The 20,709-nt window shown below is 37.2% G+C and overlaps 1 protein-coding gene across 2 annotated transcripts in view; it reads left to right on the forward strand.

Annotated features, from left to right (window-relative positions):
- The window catches only part of LOC124867315 (MAM domain-containing glycosylphosphatidylinositol anchor protein 1), a 287,734-nt gene that overhangs the window by 70,988 nt on the left and 196,037 nt on the right, over positions 1-20,709 (forward strand). For both annotated transcript variants that reach the window (XM_047363702.1, XM_047363703.1), the window contains exon 3: positions 7,956-8,095. In XM_047363702.1, coding sequence (XP_047219658.1) covers positions 7,956-8,095 — 140 coding nt within the window. The remainder of the gene's footprint in view (positions 1-7,955; positions 8,096-20,709) is intronic.

The raw sequence follows: 20,709 nt of genomic DNA on the forward strand, positions 1-20,709 counted from the left end.
TCTGGCAAGATATAGTAGAATGTACAAGACAACACACACACTCTCACTCACTTACAAACAGGCATATATGTTTGCACACTTACATCTGAGAAGTGCTCACACACCCACTCTTTCAGTGACAATCTCACACTCGCTGCTCAGCACTCTGTCACAGCTGTCAGTGGGGTTTGACACCGGCTCTCCTGTCTCATCATTAGTTTTAGTGAGAGATGTCCTGTCCCTTGAACAAAAACAAACATAGCAGGCTGTGACAAATCAATTAATCAGATGGGGCATTTGCCAATATTTATGTTTCACTTACAAACTAATGTGTGTTGAATGTCTTCTGAAAAGTTTCCAATAATGTACAAGCAACTCTTGCAATCAGCAACCCCCTCAACAGTTTTGATCAATGAGTCATCGGAGGCAGATAGATTAATGTCAAAACAGCAGCTCTCTTTGATGGATGATCGTTTTCCTAACTAATTGAATTTATGTACTTTTGAGTTGGAATGTTGTAGTGATTGTGTTAGAACTTGTTTAGTTTATCCAATAGAAACTTTGCAGACTTTTCTTATGTTTGCACCTTATTTTATCCTTTTAGATGACTACTTTTAATTAATTACTTACTGTATTATTGTATACTTTTGATTATTCTTGAAATATTCAATGCATACATACCCATGCTCCTTGGCATCGGGGGTCTTGGGCTAAGGGTACTGGAACTGGGGCGGTGCTGTCCCTGGGTGGACTGAGCATGGGTGCTGCCCTGGGGTGGTGGTGCATCTGGCATAGAGTTGTCATTCGTTGGGTGGGTGTGCTGCGGCTACCTGGATAATGGTGCTCCCTTTTGTCTAACCTGCTGCCGCTCCGGGCTGGTGTGGGCGGGTTTGGGGCTTCAGGCCTGCTCTGGCTCCCTGTGGGGTGGCTACTTGTGCCCTGGGTGAGGAGTGCCTGGCCTGGTGGGTAGGGCTTTGTGGGCAGGGGTGTGGGGGCATGTGTGTTGTTTGTGTGAGTATTCGGCCCACATCCCAGAGTGGTGGACCCCTGTCAGGTTGCCTATCGCTCCTGGGAATGTGTCAGGCGGGCCAGCCATGGGCTGTGGGGGCTACGGTGCCCTGTGTAGGTCTATGAAAGGTCTATGAAAGGAAAACAAGAAACAGTAAAACAAAAACAAATAAAACTGACGATACAAGATTCCTACCAGACAGCAACAGTATTTTTATTTTAATAGATTTGGGTTACGTCATTTACAGAAGTTCTGTTAAGGACACTTTAAATCTTTATCTGTCTGAAAAATAAACCGGTTCTTGACAAAGGAAGAAAGACAAGTTGACTACGGTGTCGCTTTGCAGCACATGCAGTCAAAAGTTAACATTGATTTGTGATTGGATTTTAACTTTTAATAAAATGATGTTTCACAGGTAAAAGCAGAAGGTGCTACATTATTCTGAGTATAACATAAAGGATTTAAAGATTTGAAAGTGAGTGACTGAGTTATAAGGTACCACTGAAAAAATTTGATCCCACCCATGATTTCTGAATGCAGCCTGTAGAGTTTAGCATTCAACCCACTCTGCTTCTGAATCGTTCTTGTTGTGACACGAAGCTGCTGCAACAGGAGCAAACCACAGAGCACACAGAGCAGCCACATCCAGTGGAATATAGGAACAAGTCAGAAGATAATGGCTGACAGGGTTTCAGATTCTTCACACTCTCAGTCCTTTGTTACTGAACTCAGTCAGTGATTCTTAATCTTATCATTAATCAATTGCCACATATCTATTTTATTTGTCCTTGTTTTGTTTTTATTCTCAAAATAGTCTTTTTTCATTTATAGTTCTTACCTGTTTCCCGTTTTCAATGTTATTTACCCCTGATTATTTTGCAGCCAGGCTTTTTCTGACACGTTGCTCATATTTACTGTACTTCCACCTTACTTCACTTTTCTCCTTCACCTTTTTCTGTTCCTGTTTTTTTTTTTTCATCCCACCTTGGCTTTACTGTTCTACTTCTGCCTCCTCTTCTTGCCTCCTTCACTTTACTGTCCAGTCCTTTCAACTTATCCTTTCTCCATCTCATTTTTTCTTTATTTTACACTCTCTTCCCTTTTTTTTCTTTCTTACCTTTCTAGCAGTCTATCTCTTCTTAGTCAATCAGACAGCTGAGGCAGCCTAGCAGCCGGAGGCGAGAATAGGCAGAGGAGCCGCTCTGCCTGATCCCCCTCCATCTCCAGAGAGAAAAACGTATGTAGAAACGCCAATAAGTTCTACGGATACAATTATTCACCATTAACATTAGCCTTAAGTCTTTCTAAGAAAGTACAGTGCATTTATAAACTTTGTGCTTTCACTCCATGGTATTTAAGGGTATTATCCACTCACATGTCATGTATTCTGTGGCTAATGGATGAAACTTTGCTCAAATTTGCTCAAATTAGGCATGATCTTTCTTCCCACAGCAACTGCCATCAGCCTGCCCTGCAGCAAGTTTCTTAACCCCCCAACTGCTTCACTGAACCAACTCATTGTCCGATATAAAGCCTCCAATTATAGCAACAGCTTTTTTGCGTGAGCGTGAATAAATGTTTGAATATAAGCAGAGTGTTTGCTAAAAAAACAGAACTTGGCCAGTTTAATCATGGTTGACTGGATATGTTTTACCCAACAGCACAAATTAAATCACTTTAAATAATTTATCTTCTATGTTTTGCATAGCGATGTCACAGGTCACTGGACTGTTTTTGTACAACTTTACTTTGGAAATGTAAAAGATGTGTCTGCAACACAAAGTGAGCTTGTCTAAGACTTACTCAATGGAAAAGACTTCAGAGAAGTGATGAATGGGTGTTTTTGCATGAATTTGTGTTCTTACCATTATGGGAAGTAATTGGCTGAACTATGTTAAAGACGTCTTTGAATGGATAATAAAAGACTGTGGGAGTAACAGACTTTTCTGTTAATCAGTTTTTCCATTAAATTAAGTCCTAATCACATATGTAGTTCACAAGCAGAAACTTGCATTGTCATGATGCAGGCTTTAACTCAAATGTTCATGGGTTGTACTTTTGTTTACATTGCAAAGGTAAAAAAACATTCTGGGACTAAGTCATTCTGGAGAGCTGGTTTCAGTTGTGTGATATAGTGCCAAGCTTTGGTATTGTTTGTAAGCTTCTCTTTAAATTTGTTTCCCTAACAGCGTTTACAAGAGATCATTGTATGACTATAGCGTAGAGATGTTTGTACAACAAAGCAATATTTTGGGTTCAACCGTTTTTTCTTTACTACTCAGCTTATTCTCTCTCTGAAACTTTGAGATTGAAGTTATTTTAGGATGGCAGAAATCTGCTCTGGAACTGGCCTCACTCTAACTATTATGTTAGAAGTAATGTCTGTTTATCCAAACTGAGGATTAGACTACTGTCAGACTACTGTCTTCTGCAGGTCAGATACAAAGTGCTGATAACTCCAACAAACCATACTTCAAAAACTCCAAACTATTTCTTTAAGAGACTTCAATCCCTTGAAAGCGCCCTTAAGAAAACTCAGGAGTTTTTAACAATTTTTATTTTTTTTTATGTCACTTATTTTGGCAGTTCCTTTCTGCACTCCTTTAAACGCTTGAGAAAAATTATAATTTAATAAAAAAAAAACATTTGTAAATTATTAGATCTCCTTCCACCCTACTCGCCCTGAGCTAGCTTTGATCGATCTGTGACAAACAGATTTACTTTGTAATTTTTGCTTTCTCTCCCTCCCATCGCTTTTTTTTCACTGCTGTTGCATTTGAATAAAAATAATTTTTCTAAATCTTCCTATAGTTTAAAATAAGTTTAATGAGTAAAAGTGTTATAATTTTTTGGAGATCTGTTGCAAACATCAAAATATGAATAAATAATTTAGAATGTTCTCGTTGTTGGAGTCTTGAGTTGACAAAACCCTGTTATTGCCAAGGGTTGAATAGTTTGTGATATACAATGTTGGTTTTTTCTAAGTTTTCATTTGTGAGTAACTACTTTTCCATTACAAATGTGCGCAAAACTTTGTCGACATTCTGCTAATGTTGAAAAAACACAATTTTGCAATTGGGGTGTTTCCATTAAATAAGAAATGCAATTAAGCACTTGAAAAAGTTTGTTCATGTTATAACATCTTCCTCTTGCTACTTTCTGTTGTCTTTTTTGTCAGTTGTAACATATGGTTGTTGGTCACGTGACTCGTGTGATGTGAAAAAAGTGTTTGCATTGAGGTTTTGCGAAATACACCAATTTCGATTCGGCCAAGAAGCCAAAAACTTTTAGCAAAAAATGGGAATTGTTTTCGAAATTAAGAAATTAAGGAAATTTATATTCGTAATTACAATTTGCGCAAATTTGATGGTCAATGGAAACGCAGCTTATGACAAGGTTCTCCTTTCCATGAATCAGAATTTTATGCTACGGTGATGAATATTTTTAAGATCTTAATTTTGCTATTTTATCTACTTCGATTTTGAGCCCTTGGTCTCTACCTTGCCTTCTTTCAGTTTATCCTACTTTCTGATTTAAACATCAATGTTTCCACAATGGGTTATCTTGACCAACCATTTACTCAGTGTAGAGGTAAGGTAGTATCTTATTTACAGCTTCTGGTTCACCCTGAAATTAAAGTGACATTTCAATCTAAAAATGAAACATCCAGATTATATGTGATCCTCCCCAGTTCAAAGTTTAAAATAAATATTTGTTCAAATTTGTGAAAACAAGAACAACAACAAAACTGGTGTATTGCTTCTTAGAAAGACATGTTTGAGATGTTCATAGACTGGTTTAGAGTAGATCTGATTTACAGATCACTGTCATTAAGATATTAAGCTTTTTCCAATTTAAAGAACTGCTAATTTTACCCTGTTCACAATGCAGCAGCTCATCTTTTAACTGGTCAGTCTTGGCCCCTTATCAATACCCTTCAGTATGTTTCTAGATTGATTATCAGATTTGGCTTCTAAAGTTGAGAATGAATTAGCTCAATCTTGTTTGCCTGATCATCTAAATATCATCATTTCAAAAGAATAGTGCAGTCACCTAGCCGTTTCTGCTTAGATGCACTAAGATCTAAGGTAAAACATAAACATAATTTTGGTTTTTCTGTGAAATTCCATCATGATGCGTAACATCAAACCAAAAAGTTCTTTCATTTATCATCTTCTCTAAAATGCACAGCCTGATATGAAATTTCGAAGATTACAGTTTTCCCATTTATGTGAAGTTAAGATATTATAGAAAATGTGCCAAAGCATATAGACATTGATGGTTTACTCTAGCACTCCAGTTTATTACATACAGAACATTTACACTCAAACATTCCCTGTTTTCATTCTGAAACTTATTTGTGTCTCCAGACGTTGTTATGTGTGCAATTGAAGTTTAATGTAAGCAAGTCGCAAACTTTCTTTCTGTCCACTTAATGATAACAGTTGTAGAGTGTGGTGAAGATTTGTTCTCGTTGTGAATCGATGCTAATCACATCATCATGTTGCCCTGTCCCTCATGTTTCTCTCTGGGGCTTCACACTCCTCTCTGGCCTCTTTGTCCTCGCCTGCTGCTTCTTCGCTTCCAACCTCCATCTCTGTCCCCGCCCCCTCCTCCCTCCTGTCTCCCTTCATCATAAGCCATCTGAGGCTACTTGCACGCAGGCCAGCCCTCCAGAAGGGTCAGCACAGTGAAGACGCTGATGCTGGAGTTGTCACCAAAGCATCTTTCAGCCATTATTTCTGTACCAGCTGTGACTGGCGGTTGTTTTCCACGTGTTGTAGAGCAGACTTTGTGTGGAAAAGCAATTTACTGGGGATCAATAAGACCAATGAGATAACATGTTTTTTTAGTGTTTTGCTCTGATCCTTGCATAAGTCGTTGTTAGCTGTCACTTGAAGTCCTTAATTTGTGTAAACCTTTCCATAGGAACTTTTAAATTTATTTTTTCAGGTGCAAATCTCAAAATTCTAAATCAAAACAAATTTTATTTGCAAGATTGAATAAAATTTTACAGCCATAAAGCTAACTTAAAGGGTCTCTTCTTCAGTTTCCATCCATCCATCCATCCATCCATCTATTCATTTCTATGTAAGGGTTATCTTTGCTAGTCATGACCCAGTTACTGGTATCGATTTTATTCATTTCAATTCAATTCTGTTCAGTTCTATTCAATTCTATATTATTCAGTTCCTCTTATTGATTTAGCACAAATTCACAGTTAATGTTGTCTGCGGTCATTTAAATCCAACCATATAAACAGATTCAAAGCCAATTACATAAATTCTAATTAAATCCTAGCTATTAAATCATGTAGTCAAGTTTAGTTTAATCTATAATTCTTATCAAGGCAACACTGTTTTAAAGCTTTAGTGACAGGCTATGATTGACATACACTATCTGTCAGATGACTGCAGACTGGCCACCCAAGCAAATAGCCTCAATAATTTACCCACTAAACAGGGGTCTCAACTTCAATGTTTAGGGGCCGGCAACCTATAATTTTAACATGCATCACTGGTGAGATGCGCCTGGATGATTGGCTAATTTGCCTCCTCCGCATGCAATCAGAGTGTTTCTAAGGACCTAATTATTTGATTCAGGTTGTTGAAGCAGTTGTACATCTAAAAGTTGCAGGACAGCTGCCCCTGAGGTCTGGAGTTTAAGACCCCTATGTTAAAAGATTAGCCTGGTATTCTTCTTAAGCTACAATGTTCTATTCATTCCATATTTTTGCTTAAGTATGTATCAAAGTCAAAATGAAAAAAAAGAGATTGCTTTATAGGACATAACTGTGAAAATCAATATGTTACATTATTTTGACAGTAGTGGAAAAATAATTGCTTTTTTATTTTTTATAAAACAGTTGCTGTTACAGGTTCCTGCTGTAAATATTTGTTCCAATACCCTGATATTCTGAAACTGTGGTATTTTTGCAAAATACTATCATACCATGTAACTCATACTGGACCATGTTGCCAGTGCTTCTGAATATCCTATATAAAAAGTAAAAAAAATAAATCTATGCAGAAATAAAACAAACAAATCTTTCAACGATGCAGGTTAAAACTGCTGGTTCGCTTAAACATTTTTGAAATATCTCAAGACTGACTGTCCCACAAACTGTTAGCTCCACAACATATCTAATATCAACTGACTCCCAGTTACAAAGGTTTGAAGTCTTTCTGAGGTCAGTACTTTTCTTACTATTAGCTATGTTTGGCTGAATCATGCTGCTAGTCGTTCTAAAAGTGACTAAAAGTTTGGCACTAATGTTCATTGGAGCCCTGACTTTCTTGATTAACATGCCTGAGAGTTAGTGGTTGCAACAGGAAATTACAGGAGACAAACCGGAAGGTAAACTTGTGAACTTGAGCCGCATACCAATTGTTTTTAATTCAATGCTGGTATTAAGTCATCAGATGTCGGAAGAGAAGTAAATACATTTTCCACAGACAATTTAGCAGTAATATATTTTTTAACTAGTTTTTACTTCATTTAAAATCTTTCAGAATCATTGGTTGATTATATATCAGACAGCCAAAGGATTTTCATGTCTGTTTGTTCTTATTAGGCACTTTTTGCAGGTGTGACATACAGTTATCAAAACAAAGGCACAGTTACAAAGTCAAAAAAAATTATTTTGACCTTCTACTGGTGTCCAAGGTTTCACTTTTCCAAAAAAGATTAGTGTCCCTTGTCAGAAATTGATACGGATAAAACTCTAGTGTTTCTGGAAAGGCTTCTGTTAATGCAGATGCAGGAGTAATGGGATATATTTATTTATCTGAATCATCAATACAAGATCTAGTATCATTCATCAACAAAAGAATGACCTTTCTGCTGCTGAGAGGGGTCTTACTAAATATGTCATGTGCTTTCTTTTTCTCTGTTTTTCTGTCTGAATGGTTACATGCCTGTGTGTGGGTGTGTGTGTGTGTGTGTGTGTGTGTGTGTGTGTTCACAGCTCCAGCTAATGCACAGATTGTGCACTCCGGTGCAGCATGTAACGTCAAGGATGATAACATAAGCGAAAGAATTTACACCATCAAAGAAGGAGACACACTGGTGCTGCAGTGTATTGTTAAAGGACACCCACGACCACAGGTAGGCTCCAATCAAACATCCATAGTACTTTTTGTGTATGTGAACTCTTTTGGGTTCTTGCTAATTCCTTTCTACCCAGACTTGATTGAGTGTGCAGAGGAGTTTGAAGTCTCTTACTCAAAGGCATTCTGACAAAATCACGATGTCTCAGAAAAATAGCCTGTTGGCATTCTGACATGCTAGGTTCCCTCTAGAATGATGGACAGATAAAATTAGTTTTGTAGTGTTCTGCTTAGAAGATGTAAGTTTCAGTATGTATGCTTAAATAACGTGTTAAAATACTTCATGCCATGGTTTAGACAGCTGATGTATAAAACTCTTGTGTTGTTTTATGTATGAAATTACATAAACCATTGCAGAGAACTGGAGTGAAGTAATCACTTTCAAGTTAGCTGGTGACTTTTATTTCCAAATGGATGGTAATGTGGCAGACAGTCATACATTTCTCTCCCATTTATCTTCCATCTAGTCAGACTATTTGGTCTGCTTTGATCAGCCTCCATATCCTGTCTTTCCTAGAGAAATTCAATATTTAGGAATATCTATCTTCTGGTTTTGCTGGCTCTGCAGAGACTCACACTCAAGCCTGCTACTTCTTCTTTAGTCCCATTTTTCAGACTCAATATAGCAAAGCCTGAGGTCTTATCACATTGCTAATGTTGTTAGAATGCATGAGCACCTTTGTAAATCTGGCAGAACTTAACTTCGTTTGCATGGTGTGGCTGCTACATTTCAGCACCTTGGGTCAAAACAAGCCGGTGTTTGAGAAAGCTGATGGCGATTAGAAATGCCTTACCTCTGGATAGCAACATGTCATGATGTACCTATGAGTAATGACTTGTGTTTACAGTGTCAAAGTGGCTCAGTTTGTGCTGAGTCACACAATCTCATCTTTCACTCAGCACATAGAGTGATTAGCTAAGTGCAAACCCTGCCCATGAACTTTCAGTTGAACCTTTATGAATCCTAGTCCTAGCTTCAGTCTGTTGTCATGTTAGCAGCACTGTCACCATATTTGGTTAGCACAGTACAAATAGTTTTCATGAGTTGGAACAGCAGTGGAGCAGAGAATGTGCTTTCTGACTTAAAGGCCACAGGTTTAATTCCACAAAAAAACTCATTGGACAAGTGTGCTCTGTGCTGTTAACAATTGAATTACAGCATTTGCCTTGAGCAAGGTTAACTCTCCCACTGCTGATACTTGACATATAACATATAGAAATTAAGTTTTGAAGAAGAGGACAATAAGAGCGAATGCATAAAGATGAATTGAAAATCAGTTAAGGAAAATCAGAATGAGGGTATGTTTAATTTCTACTTCCCATCAGTAAACAGTCCTCTGTCCATTTTTAGTCTTGATCATATGGACGTATTGAAGTGCATCCAGTGAATTTGTAAAAAAGCAAACTTTTATACTGTTAGAATACTCTACATTCACGGGCCACTTTAATAGGCATAGTTTAATTACCTTTTGCCTTTAAACCTCCTTAATCTTTTGAAGCATATATTCAACAAGGTGACGGTATGATCTCCTGTACCTCTTCATCCCAAATGTGCTTTATAGGTTTGAGATCCAGTGACTATGGAGGCCATTTGAGTACATCAAACTCATTGTTGTGTTCAAGAAACCAGTTTGAGATTACTGACATTTGCAACATGGGGCATTATCCTACTGCTAGCAGCAATGAGAAGATGGGTACACTGTGATCATACAGGGGTGGACAGGGTCAGCAACAATAATAATAATGTGCTGTAGGTAATAAAGATCACAAAGAGTAAAAAGAAATAATGCCCTACACTATTACACTACCACCACAAGACAGAATGGATCCATGCTTCATGTTGCTTATGTCAAATTCAGACTCTGTTATCTAGATGTCACAAATGATCAAGACTCATTAAACTTTGGAACATTTTCCTGATCTCTTATTGTCTAGTATTGACACCCTACATTTCCTGATTTAGCTAACAAGACACCTGATGACATCTTTTAATGCTGTAGCCCATCTGCTTCAAGGTTTGACATACCTTGGTTGAAAGTTGTTTGAGCTGCTGCCGCCTTTCTAACATTTCGAACTAGCCTGCTTTCCCATCATGAAGACATTTCTGTCCACACAACTGCTGCTCACTGGATAGTGTCTCTCTTTTAGACCATTATCTGTATAACAGAGAAAACAAAATTCCTGTTTTTTGAAAAACTCAGACCACTCCATTTGAAACCGACAACCACGTTCAAAGTCACTTAAATCCCCTTTGTTCTATATTCTGATGATCGGTTTCAACTTTACGACGTCAACTCACCACATCTTGATGCCTAAATGCATTGAGATTTTCCCATGAGGTTAGCTGATTCACTGCATGTTTTACCAAGCATTTTAACAGTTGTATGTAATAAAGTGGATTGTGAGTGTATATCACACCATTTAGGTACTATGAATAGAAATACTATATGCACAAACATACATGAATACACATGGAGTTGAAAACGCTTCCTGTATGCACACACACACACATACACACACACACACACACACACACACACACACACACAAATACAGTCTATATACATGTAAACACAAATAGCAGAAAACATGGCCTAGACCTGGGCACTGTTTTATACGTGCTGATATGATGCTATTGGACATGCACCCATGAGGAAGACTGCTTTTCTCACCTCACACAATCCCGTACAGATACACACAACCCCTCCACAGATACCACATTTCACTTCATATCTATCTCTGGAAGATCGCACACATAACTTGGCCTGCATGGTATAGCAGGAGTCACTCCAGTAAAGCAGATGGGTCCGGGGTTACAAGTCAAACTTTGTGTGTCTGTATGTGTGTGTACCTAAATGTGTGTAGAGGATGAATGCTACTGCTTAATTTTCTTCAGTGTTGATGTTAAAATCTGCCCTTAAAAATGGTTGTTATTAATGTATAGTTAAAAAATATAACAGACATATAAAAATATATAAATATACTTAAAATTGACAATCCAATTTAAACATCACATTTACACGAACATGCGTTTACAAAAACCACAATAAACTTTCTAAAACTTTTATTTTCTCAGAGTGCTGGAATATTAATCAATATACCGGACACACTGCAAATAACACATACTATACCAGTTCATTTCCCTGGAGCAGTTCAAAGATGTAGGAAATTGCGTCAGTGATTGCTCATTCTCTGGGTCGGAGGTGGGAGTATATTTTGAATAATGATTGCGGTGGTCACATTGTCAGAATGTAAAATATATATGATGTGTGCACACGAGATTTACCCTGCCTCTGGCAAAGAGACATTGCTTGAGTGAAAGCGTGTGCCAGCATGTGCGCATGGGGAAATGTGTATGTGTACATCTGTCAGTGAGAAATTGTGCATGAAGGCTCACACTAACAAATAATGGCAGGCAGAGACAAAGAAACAGAATACAGAGTCTTTCAAAGAGTTTGCAACAGTGAAAACATTCCCACAACTTATTGCTTTGGGACACTAGAATGGATGTTGAAGCAACATGCTTTGATTAAATAATTTATGGGTGCGATGAGTTCACATGTCAGTGTAAATAACAATATCAGATTAGTATTCTCATGCAAATAAAAAGTTATGTCCAAATCTTCATTATGCAACCCAAACAACAGCTATGCAAATGTTTATATACAGTAGCTGTTGGTGTCATAACACCCTTTTATAAAGTCCACCAAGAAAGGAATATTTCTTGGTGGGCTTTATATTCAAGATATCTTTCTGGTGACAGTAAAAGCAAACAGTGTGATGACCTCTGTCCAGTTCATTCTGCTTGAGTAGCACACTGCAGCATTCTGCTCTGAGTCCCTTTGGGCTTACAGAGTTTTGACCGCATTCCACATGCTGCATTGATAACCTGATCCTTGCCCCTCCACCGTCTCCTTGAACATGTTTACAGCTTTCTATACCATGTCTTATATTACCCATAAACTTCCAGCTAAGCCAGGGCACATTGCCGCTTTATCTGGTGCTATTGTTAGCAATATATTGAATTTATTATTCAATTTATATTATTGCTAATATTTTTGCCCTCCTGCTACTAGCTTGAGCTTGGGCTCTGGATGAGTATATTTTGTGACATTTGCTAAAAATTGCCAGCAGCATTCCAACTGCTAAAACAAAAACATAAACAAAACACATGTTAACATTTAGGAAGTTAGCTTATTTGTTGTGTCAGAAGAACATCTTGAATTTTTTTGTACACACGGGGTAAAGTTTTCATGCTGTCTTTGCCAAAATAAACTGCCTGGCCAAAAAAAAAAGTCGCCACCAACAAAAAGGTCACCCACTGCACAAAGTCTTTCCAGCACATCCCAAACATTCTCAATGGGATTAAGGTCTGGACTCTGTGGTGGCCAATCTGTTTGTGGAAATGATGTCTTATGCTCCCTGAACCACTCTTTCACAATTTGAGCCTGATGAATCCTGGCATTGTCATTTTGAAGTAATGTCCGTGTTAGGGAAAAAAATCAATTGATGGAATAAACTGGTCATTCAGTATATTCAAGTAGTCAGCTGACCTCATTCTTTGGGCACATACTGTTGCTGAACCTAAACCTGACCAACTGCAGCAACCCCAGTTCATAGCACTGCTGCTACAGGCGTTTAAAGTAGGCAGGAGGGATGATGGGTGCATCACTATCACTTCTCCTGCATCTTTTCTTACCCTAATGCGCCCATCACTCTGTAACGGGGTAAATTTGGACTTATATCACCTCATTTCAGTCATCACTTTCTTCCAGTCCTCCAGAGTCCAATCTGTATGCTCCTTAACAAACTGTAGGCTTTTTTTCAGTTAGCCTTACTTAGTGGTTTTCTTATGGCTACACAGCTGTTCAGTCCCAAAATCTTGAGTTCCCTTTGCATTGTGTGTGTGCAAATGCTCTTACTTTCACTATTAAACATACCCCTGAGTTCTAATGTTGAGATCTCTGATCACGATCACTAAGGATGTTTTATTCCGGCTACATTTCTTCCTTGAAGACAGTGGTTCCCCACTATTTTTCCAGTTTTTAATAATGCGTTGGAAAGTTCTCAACCCAAGTTTAGTAATTTCTGCAATCTCCTCAGATGTTTTCTTTGGTTGATGCATGCCAAGGATTTGACCCTTCTTGAAGGGAGTGACATCTTTTCCGCGACCACAGGAGTTGTCTTTCGACATGCTTATTTAAGAAATTAGAAGCTACTCATTGTATCAGCTGGGGTTAAAAAATGTGTTGCCAGCTGAAAGATAATCACCAATAGAAGGCTATTTGCTTTGTTAAATCCAGATGGCAACTTTGTTTTTGGCCAGGCAGTGTAGCATTGTGTTGATCCTGAAGTGCTGCAAAGATTTTAAGCAAAAAGATTTTAGTTTGGGAAATTGTAGCTTGCTCATGTGCCATTATTTACAACTAAATTCAGCATTTGTGTAAATTTTCAGTAGACATGGGTTGAATATCTGGAAGCAGAGATCATGTATAGAGAATTTCCTTAGTGGAGTTCATTTATTTGGAATGGCTGATTGTGTGTCAATATTGTGACTTGTTTCTGTGAACAAAAGAAGAAATCATAAGAATTTGGATGCCTCAATAGTTCTTGGTTTGGGTTATGATTATTATTATATAAATCCTTACAACTGCTTGGACGTTGTTCTCGTTGAGTTTTACTCATTGATCTTGACCTTAGCTCTTTAATTTTTACCTCCATCAAGGAGGTTATTTTTTTGTCAGGGTTGGTTTGTCTGTCCATCCACCTGTTTGCAAAATATCTCAAAAACGTATGAACATATTTGGATGAAATTTTCAGAAAATATGCGTATTAGGATAAGGAACAGATGATTAGATTTTGGTGGTGATGCAGGGCACCATCTGAAACCAGGATTTTTTGAAGGACTCTTTATCATTGTTAGACCATGGTGCGACAACTTGGAATTCCCACGTGGTTTGTCATCCGGTCAGCAGCTGATATACAGTGACCGGAAGTCATCCAGAGTATAACTCATCAGTATAGATGACATGCTACAATGAGTGTATTTCCTTGGCCTGGGTCTGCATAGAGTGCAGTTTTTTATTTTTATTTTAAATATTCTCTCTTTTTTCCAGTAGATTCTTGTGGTAATATTTACTGATTATTTCCTGATCTGTTTACCTTTGTCTTTGTAGAATTTCTTTTTTTTTTTTGGTTTCTGTGTTTGCTGAATTACCTCCCTGCTTTCCCTCAGCTGTTTCCTAAACATTATTAGACCTAAGTGTATCACTTGTTTTGCATCCAGTAATCACCACTCTTTGTAGGTTCATCCAGTAATATTTCCTGATATTTTCAGTTGTTTCTTATTCTCTGTTGGATTCCTCTGTAAATTTTTGGATGCTTATTAAACTTTCGTCACACTCTGTCTGCCACACGTTGCCGCTTTTCCAGCATTTGCATTCTCATATAAACCAACATTCATGACATCATTAAACTCTCCACGCTTTGGTGTCTTAAAACTCCACACCTTCCATTTCCACCATTTTTACATTATCTCAAAATTATAGGGTGAAAACATAATTTTGTGAAACCTATTAATCATATAAGTAAAAAAAAAAAAATCATTTCTTATGTCAATAATACCAGACCAGTTTTTATTTTGCATTTAGATGTTTGAAGTTACAAAAAAATCGTCATATCTTTACAATGAGCAGAACAAATTCTGCCACTGCTTCTGATTTATGCTGGCAGACGTGTCTGCAGGACAGTCCTACCTGCTTGATTACGGTCTGCCAGTTGTTCTGGTTAATACAATAACTTTGGCAAAATGTTTCCTGATCTGTATACCCCCTATAATACAGAAAATAGCTCATTCCTAATTTGGCTCTAATAAACAAATGTAATTAGCTTATCAAAGGCAAACCAATAAGAAACTTGAAGTAACTCTGAAGATTGAGCTCTGGTAAAACACACATCTCAGCTAAAATAAAGGTAAAAATTCTGACTTATATTATTTTAACTCCACTATGCTCACCAGTGGTAGCTTACTAATAAAACCACCTTTAATAGTAATCAGCAAACAAGCCTATGTAACTTTGAAGGAAGCCAACAGTAAACAACATAAAATAAACAATATTAGCTGCATGGTGGTGCAGTTGGTAGCACTGTTGCCTTGCAGCAAGAAGGTCCTGGGCTCAACTCCCAGCAGGTGGTCTTTCTGCATGGAGTTTGCATGTTCTAACCATGCATGCGTGGGTTCTCACTGGATACTCCGGCTTCCTCTCACAGTCCAAAAACACGACTGTTAGGTTAATTGGTGTCTCTAAATTCCCCTTAGGTGTGAATGAGTGTGTGCATGGTTGTTTGACCTGTGTGTCACTGTGTTGTCCTGCGATGGATTGGCGAACCTGTCCAGGTAGGACCCTGCCATAGACTGCTGGAGATAGGCACCAGCTCCCCTCTGACCCACTGTGGAATATGTGGTATAGATGTGAATGAATTAATATTACCTGTCCAAAAGTGACACCAGAGAGTTTACAGATTTATAGCTAAATACACTTTTTATGTCAATTTCTGACAAAATTAGAGTTCTTTTAAAGAATGAAAGTACTTTCACATTCCGAATTTGTTACCTGATGAAAATTTAACATCGGACCTTACAGAGTTTATTTATGGATTCTTTGTCGTAATTTGAAGATCTTTATGGTATTTTTTGGGTCTTGACTGATCATGATTGTTTATGTTTTCCAGGCGGTGCCTTAGTTTAATTGGCATAATTCAATCAGAATGGTAAAATTATAACATTAACGTTCTGAGAGACTATATTGTGATCTTTTGAGAAATATGCTTTTTTTGATTGAAGGGTTTAATTACACTGCTCAGTTTAGCTAACATAAGAGTCTTTAGAGATGAAAAGGTTAAAATAAAAAGGGATGGCTAATGCTACAAAACTTATCAAGTCAACAAAAGGCCATGGCATTAAATGTTTTTTGATAACTGTGAATATACTTTTGTAACAAGCACATTTTGTTATTAGTAAATTCCTAATTTTGAGGAACCTATTTGAATCCTTATGCACATCTAAGCTCTTGATAAGTACATTGGCTATCATTGAAATGTTCTTACTGCAAATAATGTTCAGAGGTAGGGAGGGGTGTCATGGACCTAAAAGCTTATGATGATATATGTTGTTTATTTATTGTGATAACAATACAATTGGTAATATAAATAATTTGAAAACCAGTTGCAGTCATTTTTGGCAATATATTGTATGGCTGGGATTGCACATCACAGCTCTTAAAAAACAAACAAACAGAAGAAGATAAAACAAAAACAAACATTGCATTTGTATTTCATACTTTTAAATGTATTGATATTTGATACTCCTCTTATTGATCCAACACTGTAAAAAATAATAAAGCAATAGTCTAAACAATGCAAGGTGATTATAATATTACATGGATACACAACTGTAACGCTAATATCATATTTTTTCTAGTCTAGTTTGCCAACATAGAAATTTGGAACCTTTATGCTGCAAGTTCAGAGTAGCTATTCTAACCTCAGCTAATAAGCATGAATGAGAAATAGGAAAAAACATTTCCAAGAATGCTGCCTTGGTTTACTTTCTTTCTTGAAGTGGTAAAGTGAGAGGGCTTTGTGATATGCAAAATATGATGTATGAGTTCTGATTGACCCAGGATTTTTCTAGATTTTCAGTTGAAATGTAATGCCACTAAAAACTTCTATGTCACACGATGCTGTTTAATGCAAGAAGCATTTTGGTTCAGAAAATATTTGAATCAGTGCCCTCTGATATCAAGTTGATGAAGGCTTATCTCATTCAGTTTTCCACTTCTTCTCTTTCATTCTCTCAGAAAGAGGATCCAATATAGCCATGGTCAGGCCAGACCAATAAATAGCTGCTTTACAGAAAATGAGTCTGATTGAGGATTTATCCAATCCTTTATCAAGACTGATTGTTTACCTTTGCCTGAGCCAGATTGGATTGAAAAAAGAGATCTCACCTTTATCCATACAGAGAAGAGAAAAATCCAATCATTTATCACTTGGTCTTTCTTGCTTCCTATTTTTGTTGTCACTTTAGCTTCATATTGTCTCTTTCTTTATCTTTACCACTCTTGAATAACTAAGTCTTAATGTCTATCTCTCTAAATCCTTATTTTTTTCTCCCACGTTTCTCTTGACAGTCCTATTTTTTTTTCTGATCATGTCCATGTCGAGTTGACCTTTTCTGTATATTTCATGCCCTATGTTTTCTGAACATCAGCAACAATTCATACATCGTCAGAAAAGGTTGGAACATTAGTGAACAGGCAGCTTCATAAACAACAAGGAATACAGCAGAAGCTTAAATCAGGGTTAGATTATAAAACCATGTTCCAACCTTTGAACCAAAGCACTGTTCAATCCACCATTCAAAGATGCAAAAAGTAAAGTAAGTGAAAAACCTCCCTAAACATTTATGTCCACCTAAAGCAAAGAGCCAGGCGAGAAGAGCCTTTATCAAGGAGGCAGCCAGGAGGCCGTTGGTAACTCTGTGAAATTTCTGGAGGTAAATTCTGTTTGCAGCCACAGTTCTGTGGGGGGAGCTGCAAATTACAGTAATGGCAAAGATGACTTCCAAACTCAAAGACTTTGAGTACATCACCAATGATAAATCACCAAAACACCAGTGAAAACTTGATGATCAGCAATTATAAGGAGGGTTTGACTATTGAGTTGGTAATAAAAAAGGGAGGATTTTGGGTCGGACCAAAGTGCAGACAAGAGCTCGGTAGCCGCATCATAGTTTATTCACCAAAGGCAAAAACGTAGCAAAACACTGCAGGTATAAATCAAAGTCAAAATCCAAAACTTACTAAACACTGTAGGTACTGATGGCAAAAACGTAGCATAAGTCTCCAAGCGAAGCATAAACAAAGCATAGTCATAGTAGGGAAAGGGGTAGTGACAAACACAAGGAACTAATAAACATGAAGCCCAATCCAAAATGGAAACAACTAAACAAAAGTTAACACAAATCCACAAGCAAAGTCCAAAAATGTCATATCCTGACACCCTCGGTCTTTTCCTATAAGAAAAAAAAAATTGTCGTTTGAATGAAATAAATTTTAAATCTAAATCTGCCACCGGTATTCATAATCTAGCTATTATGGAAGAGTGGCAAGGACAAACCATTGTTGAAAGACAGCTATTTAAAGTTTGCCACAAGCCATGCAGGGGACACATCAAACTTATGAAAGAAAGTGCTCTAGTCAGATGAGACTAAAGTTGTATGACTTGACCTGAATGCAAACGATCCATTTTCACTCAGAAACATGGTGGTGGCAGGGTAATTCTGTGGGAGTGATTTTCCTCAGCAGGGACAGGGAATTGGTCAGGGTTAATGAGAAGACAGATAGAGCTAAAATCGTGTTATTCTGGAAGAAAAGCTGGTAGACGCTGCAAAAGACCTCCGGCAGGAACACGATAAACATAAAATCAGAGCTACGATAGAATAACTTAGATCAATACATGTTTATATGTTAGAATGTCATAGTAAAAATCTACACCGAAATCCAAATGTGTGTTTAAGGATACCATCCATCTTATCTAACTGAGGTTGAGCTATTTTGCTTAGAAAAATTAGCAAACATGTAGATTTGTAACATTCATGAATCTTTGCAGTTGCATTTGCAGTAAAAGGTGGTTATACAAATTTTTGACTCAAGGCAACGTGATAAATATAAATGCCACACTTTTTAGATTTTAATTAATATCAAATTTTATGTGTTCATTACAAAGGTGGACAAAGTTCTGAAGGTTTAAATACTTTTGTAGGACACTATGTTTTATGTATGTAAAAATGCTGATTGGAGTTTTACTTGTTTCATACCAAATATGAAAATGTTGAAAAGCTAGATTTTTATTAAAGTAACACAGTGACCTGTAAACTGTTTTCCCTACATTCCTTAAGTTACGAATTGTGATTAAAGCCTTTATAGACCTCTTATAGAAAACTAAACATATGAGAAACAATGTAGAAAAACTGCTATTCACCAGTGCAACAAATCTTAGTGTTAAAGATTGGCCAGAAAGTGCTTGAAGTATTACTCATAGTATCTTTCTGGACGGATGGGCTTTTAGTTAACAAAGCACCTGTACCCTCACCCACAAAGCCAATTTTGCTTCACACACGTAGGCCATACACACATTCTCATGGCTTCTTCAAGAACACAAGAGGTGTCAATGGTTTTTTTGAAAGTGATTCCTACCTCCCTATTATTTATTCATGGGTCTGCTGGTCATTGCAACCTTGAAACTCATGTGATAAATTCTATACAGTGGAGAAAGCTGTAGCTGGAAAAAGGAAAAAGTGGAGAGGCTGAGAGAAGAAGGGGGGACAAGAGAGAGGACTGGAGAGAGGGAGGAGAGTGCTGCGGTCTGGAACATGGGTTTGGATTTCTGTCCTTGAGGAAAGAGTGAAGGGCGATCGATAGTGAAGCTGAGAGTGAGGCTGATCGTATGGCACCACGAGGCTGCACAGGCACTTGGCAGGAACATAGCCTAGACACAAACAAGGTCACTGCTGGACCCCCCCCCCACCTTTGGGATAAATTGGAGCAGAGCCTGCAATTTTGGTTTTCTCAACTAACTATGAACACACTCCTAAACCTTCTGGAAGATGTTTACAGAATAGTTAAAATTGTTATTGCTGGCAGCATCCATCAAAAAATTGGCATTATAGATTAAGAATAGGATGTCATCAAAGTTAATATACATATGAAAGTAGAGAGACAAACACTTTCGGGAATGTAGTGTATATTTTGACATTCTTTTGAGATAGTGAGGTAGGCCTTTAGTTTATTTGAGCTAATGATCTACCCCAGTGATAATGGTTTAGTGAGGTAAAGTTCCTAAAACAACAGATGACTTAACATTTTTTCAGCTTTTTTCAGCTTTGGTCTAATAACTAGAAATAATTTTAAAATCAATACAAAAATTGGGTTTTCACTTCTATTTAAATGCATGCAGTGCTGTTTTCGTTTTTTTTTTTGTACAAAGATGAACTATTTCACTTTTATGTTGATATATGAAAATCTCACACTTTGTTTAAGAGTTTCAGATATACATTTTTCATTGTTTTCCTTTGGATTACGGAAGAAAATTGTGTTGAAAATATTGCTATGCTTTCTGTCTAAATACCATCTGAATTTGGTTTAGAAGGTAAAAACAGCTCACACGAAAATGTCTATTAAAGACTACATCTGGTTAAAAACTGATCAGGACTGATCCAATAGACTAAGCAACCCTGACTTTGAATGCCCTTGTTTTAGACAGAAAAAGTCCAATTTCAATGCAAATTTCTCAGCTAAATGTGGACATAACTGAAATAGCCATAAAACAGATATCCATGAAGATACAGAGTACTCTGATCTCTGGTGACAGCACAGAACTACCATCGTTTTAGTAAATATTATTATTGAAAGTTAACTTATAAACAAGTGTCCTTAATTTCCATCATTCAGAAAAGTAAGACATTCTTTAAAAACCTCAACATCACATGTATTAAATGTTTGTAGTGTTGCTGACATTCATTGTTTGATGAGCTTTAAGTTTCACAACAAG

This window comes from Girardinichthys multiradiatus, chromosome 4, assembly GCF_021462225.1.
Source record: "Girardinichthys multiradiatus isolate DD_20200921_A chromosome 4, DD_fGirMul_XY1, whole genome shotgun sequence".
Lineage (NCBI taxonomy): Eukaryota > Metazoa > Chordata > Actinopteri > Cyprinodontiformes > Goodeidae > Girardinichthys > Girardinichthys multiradiatus.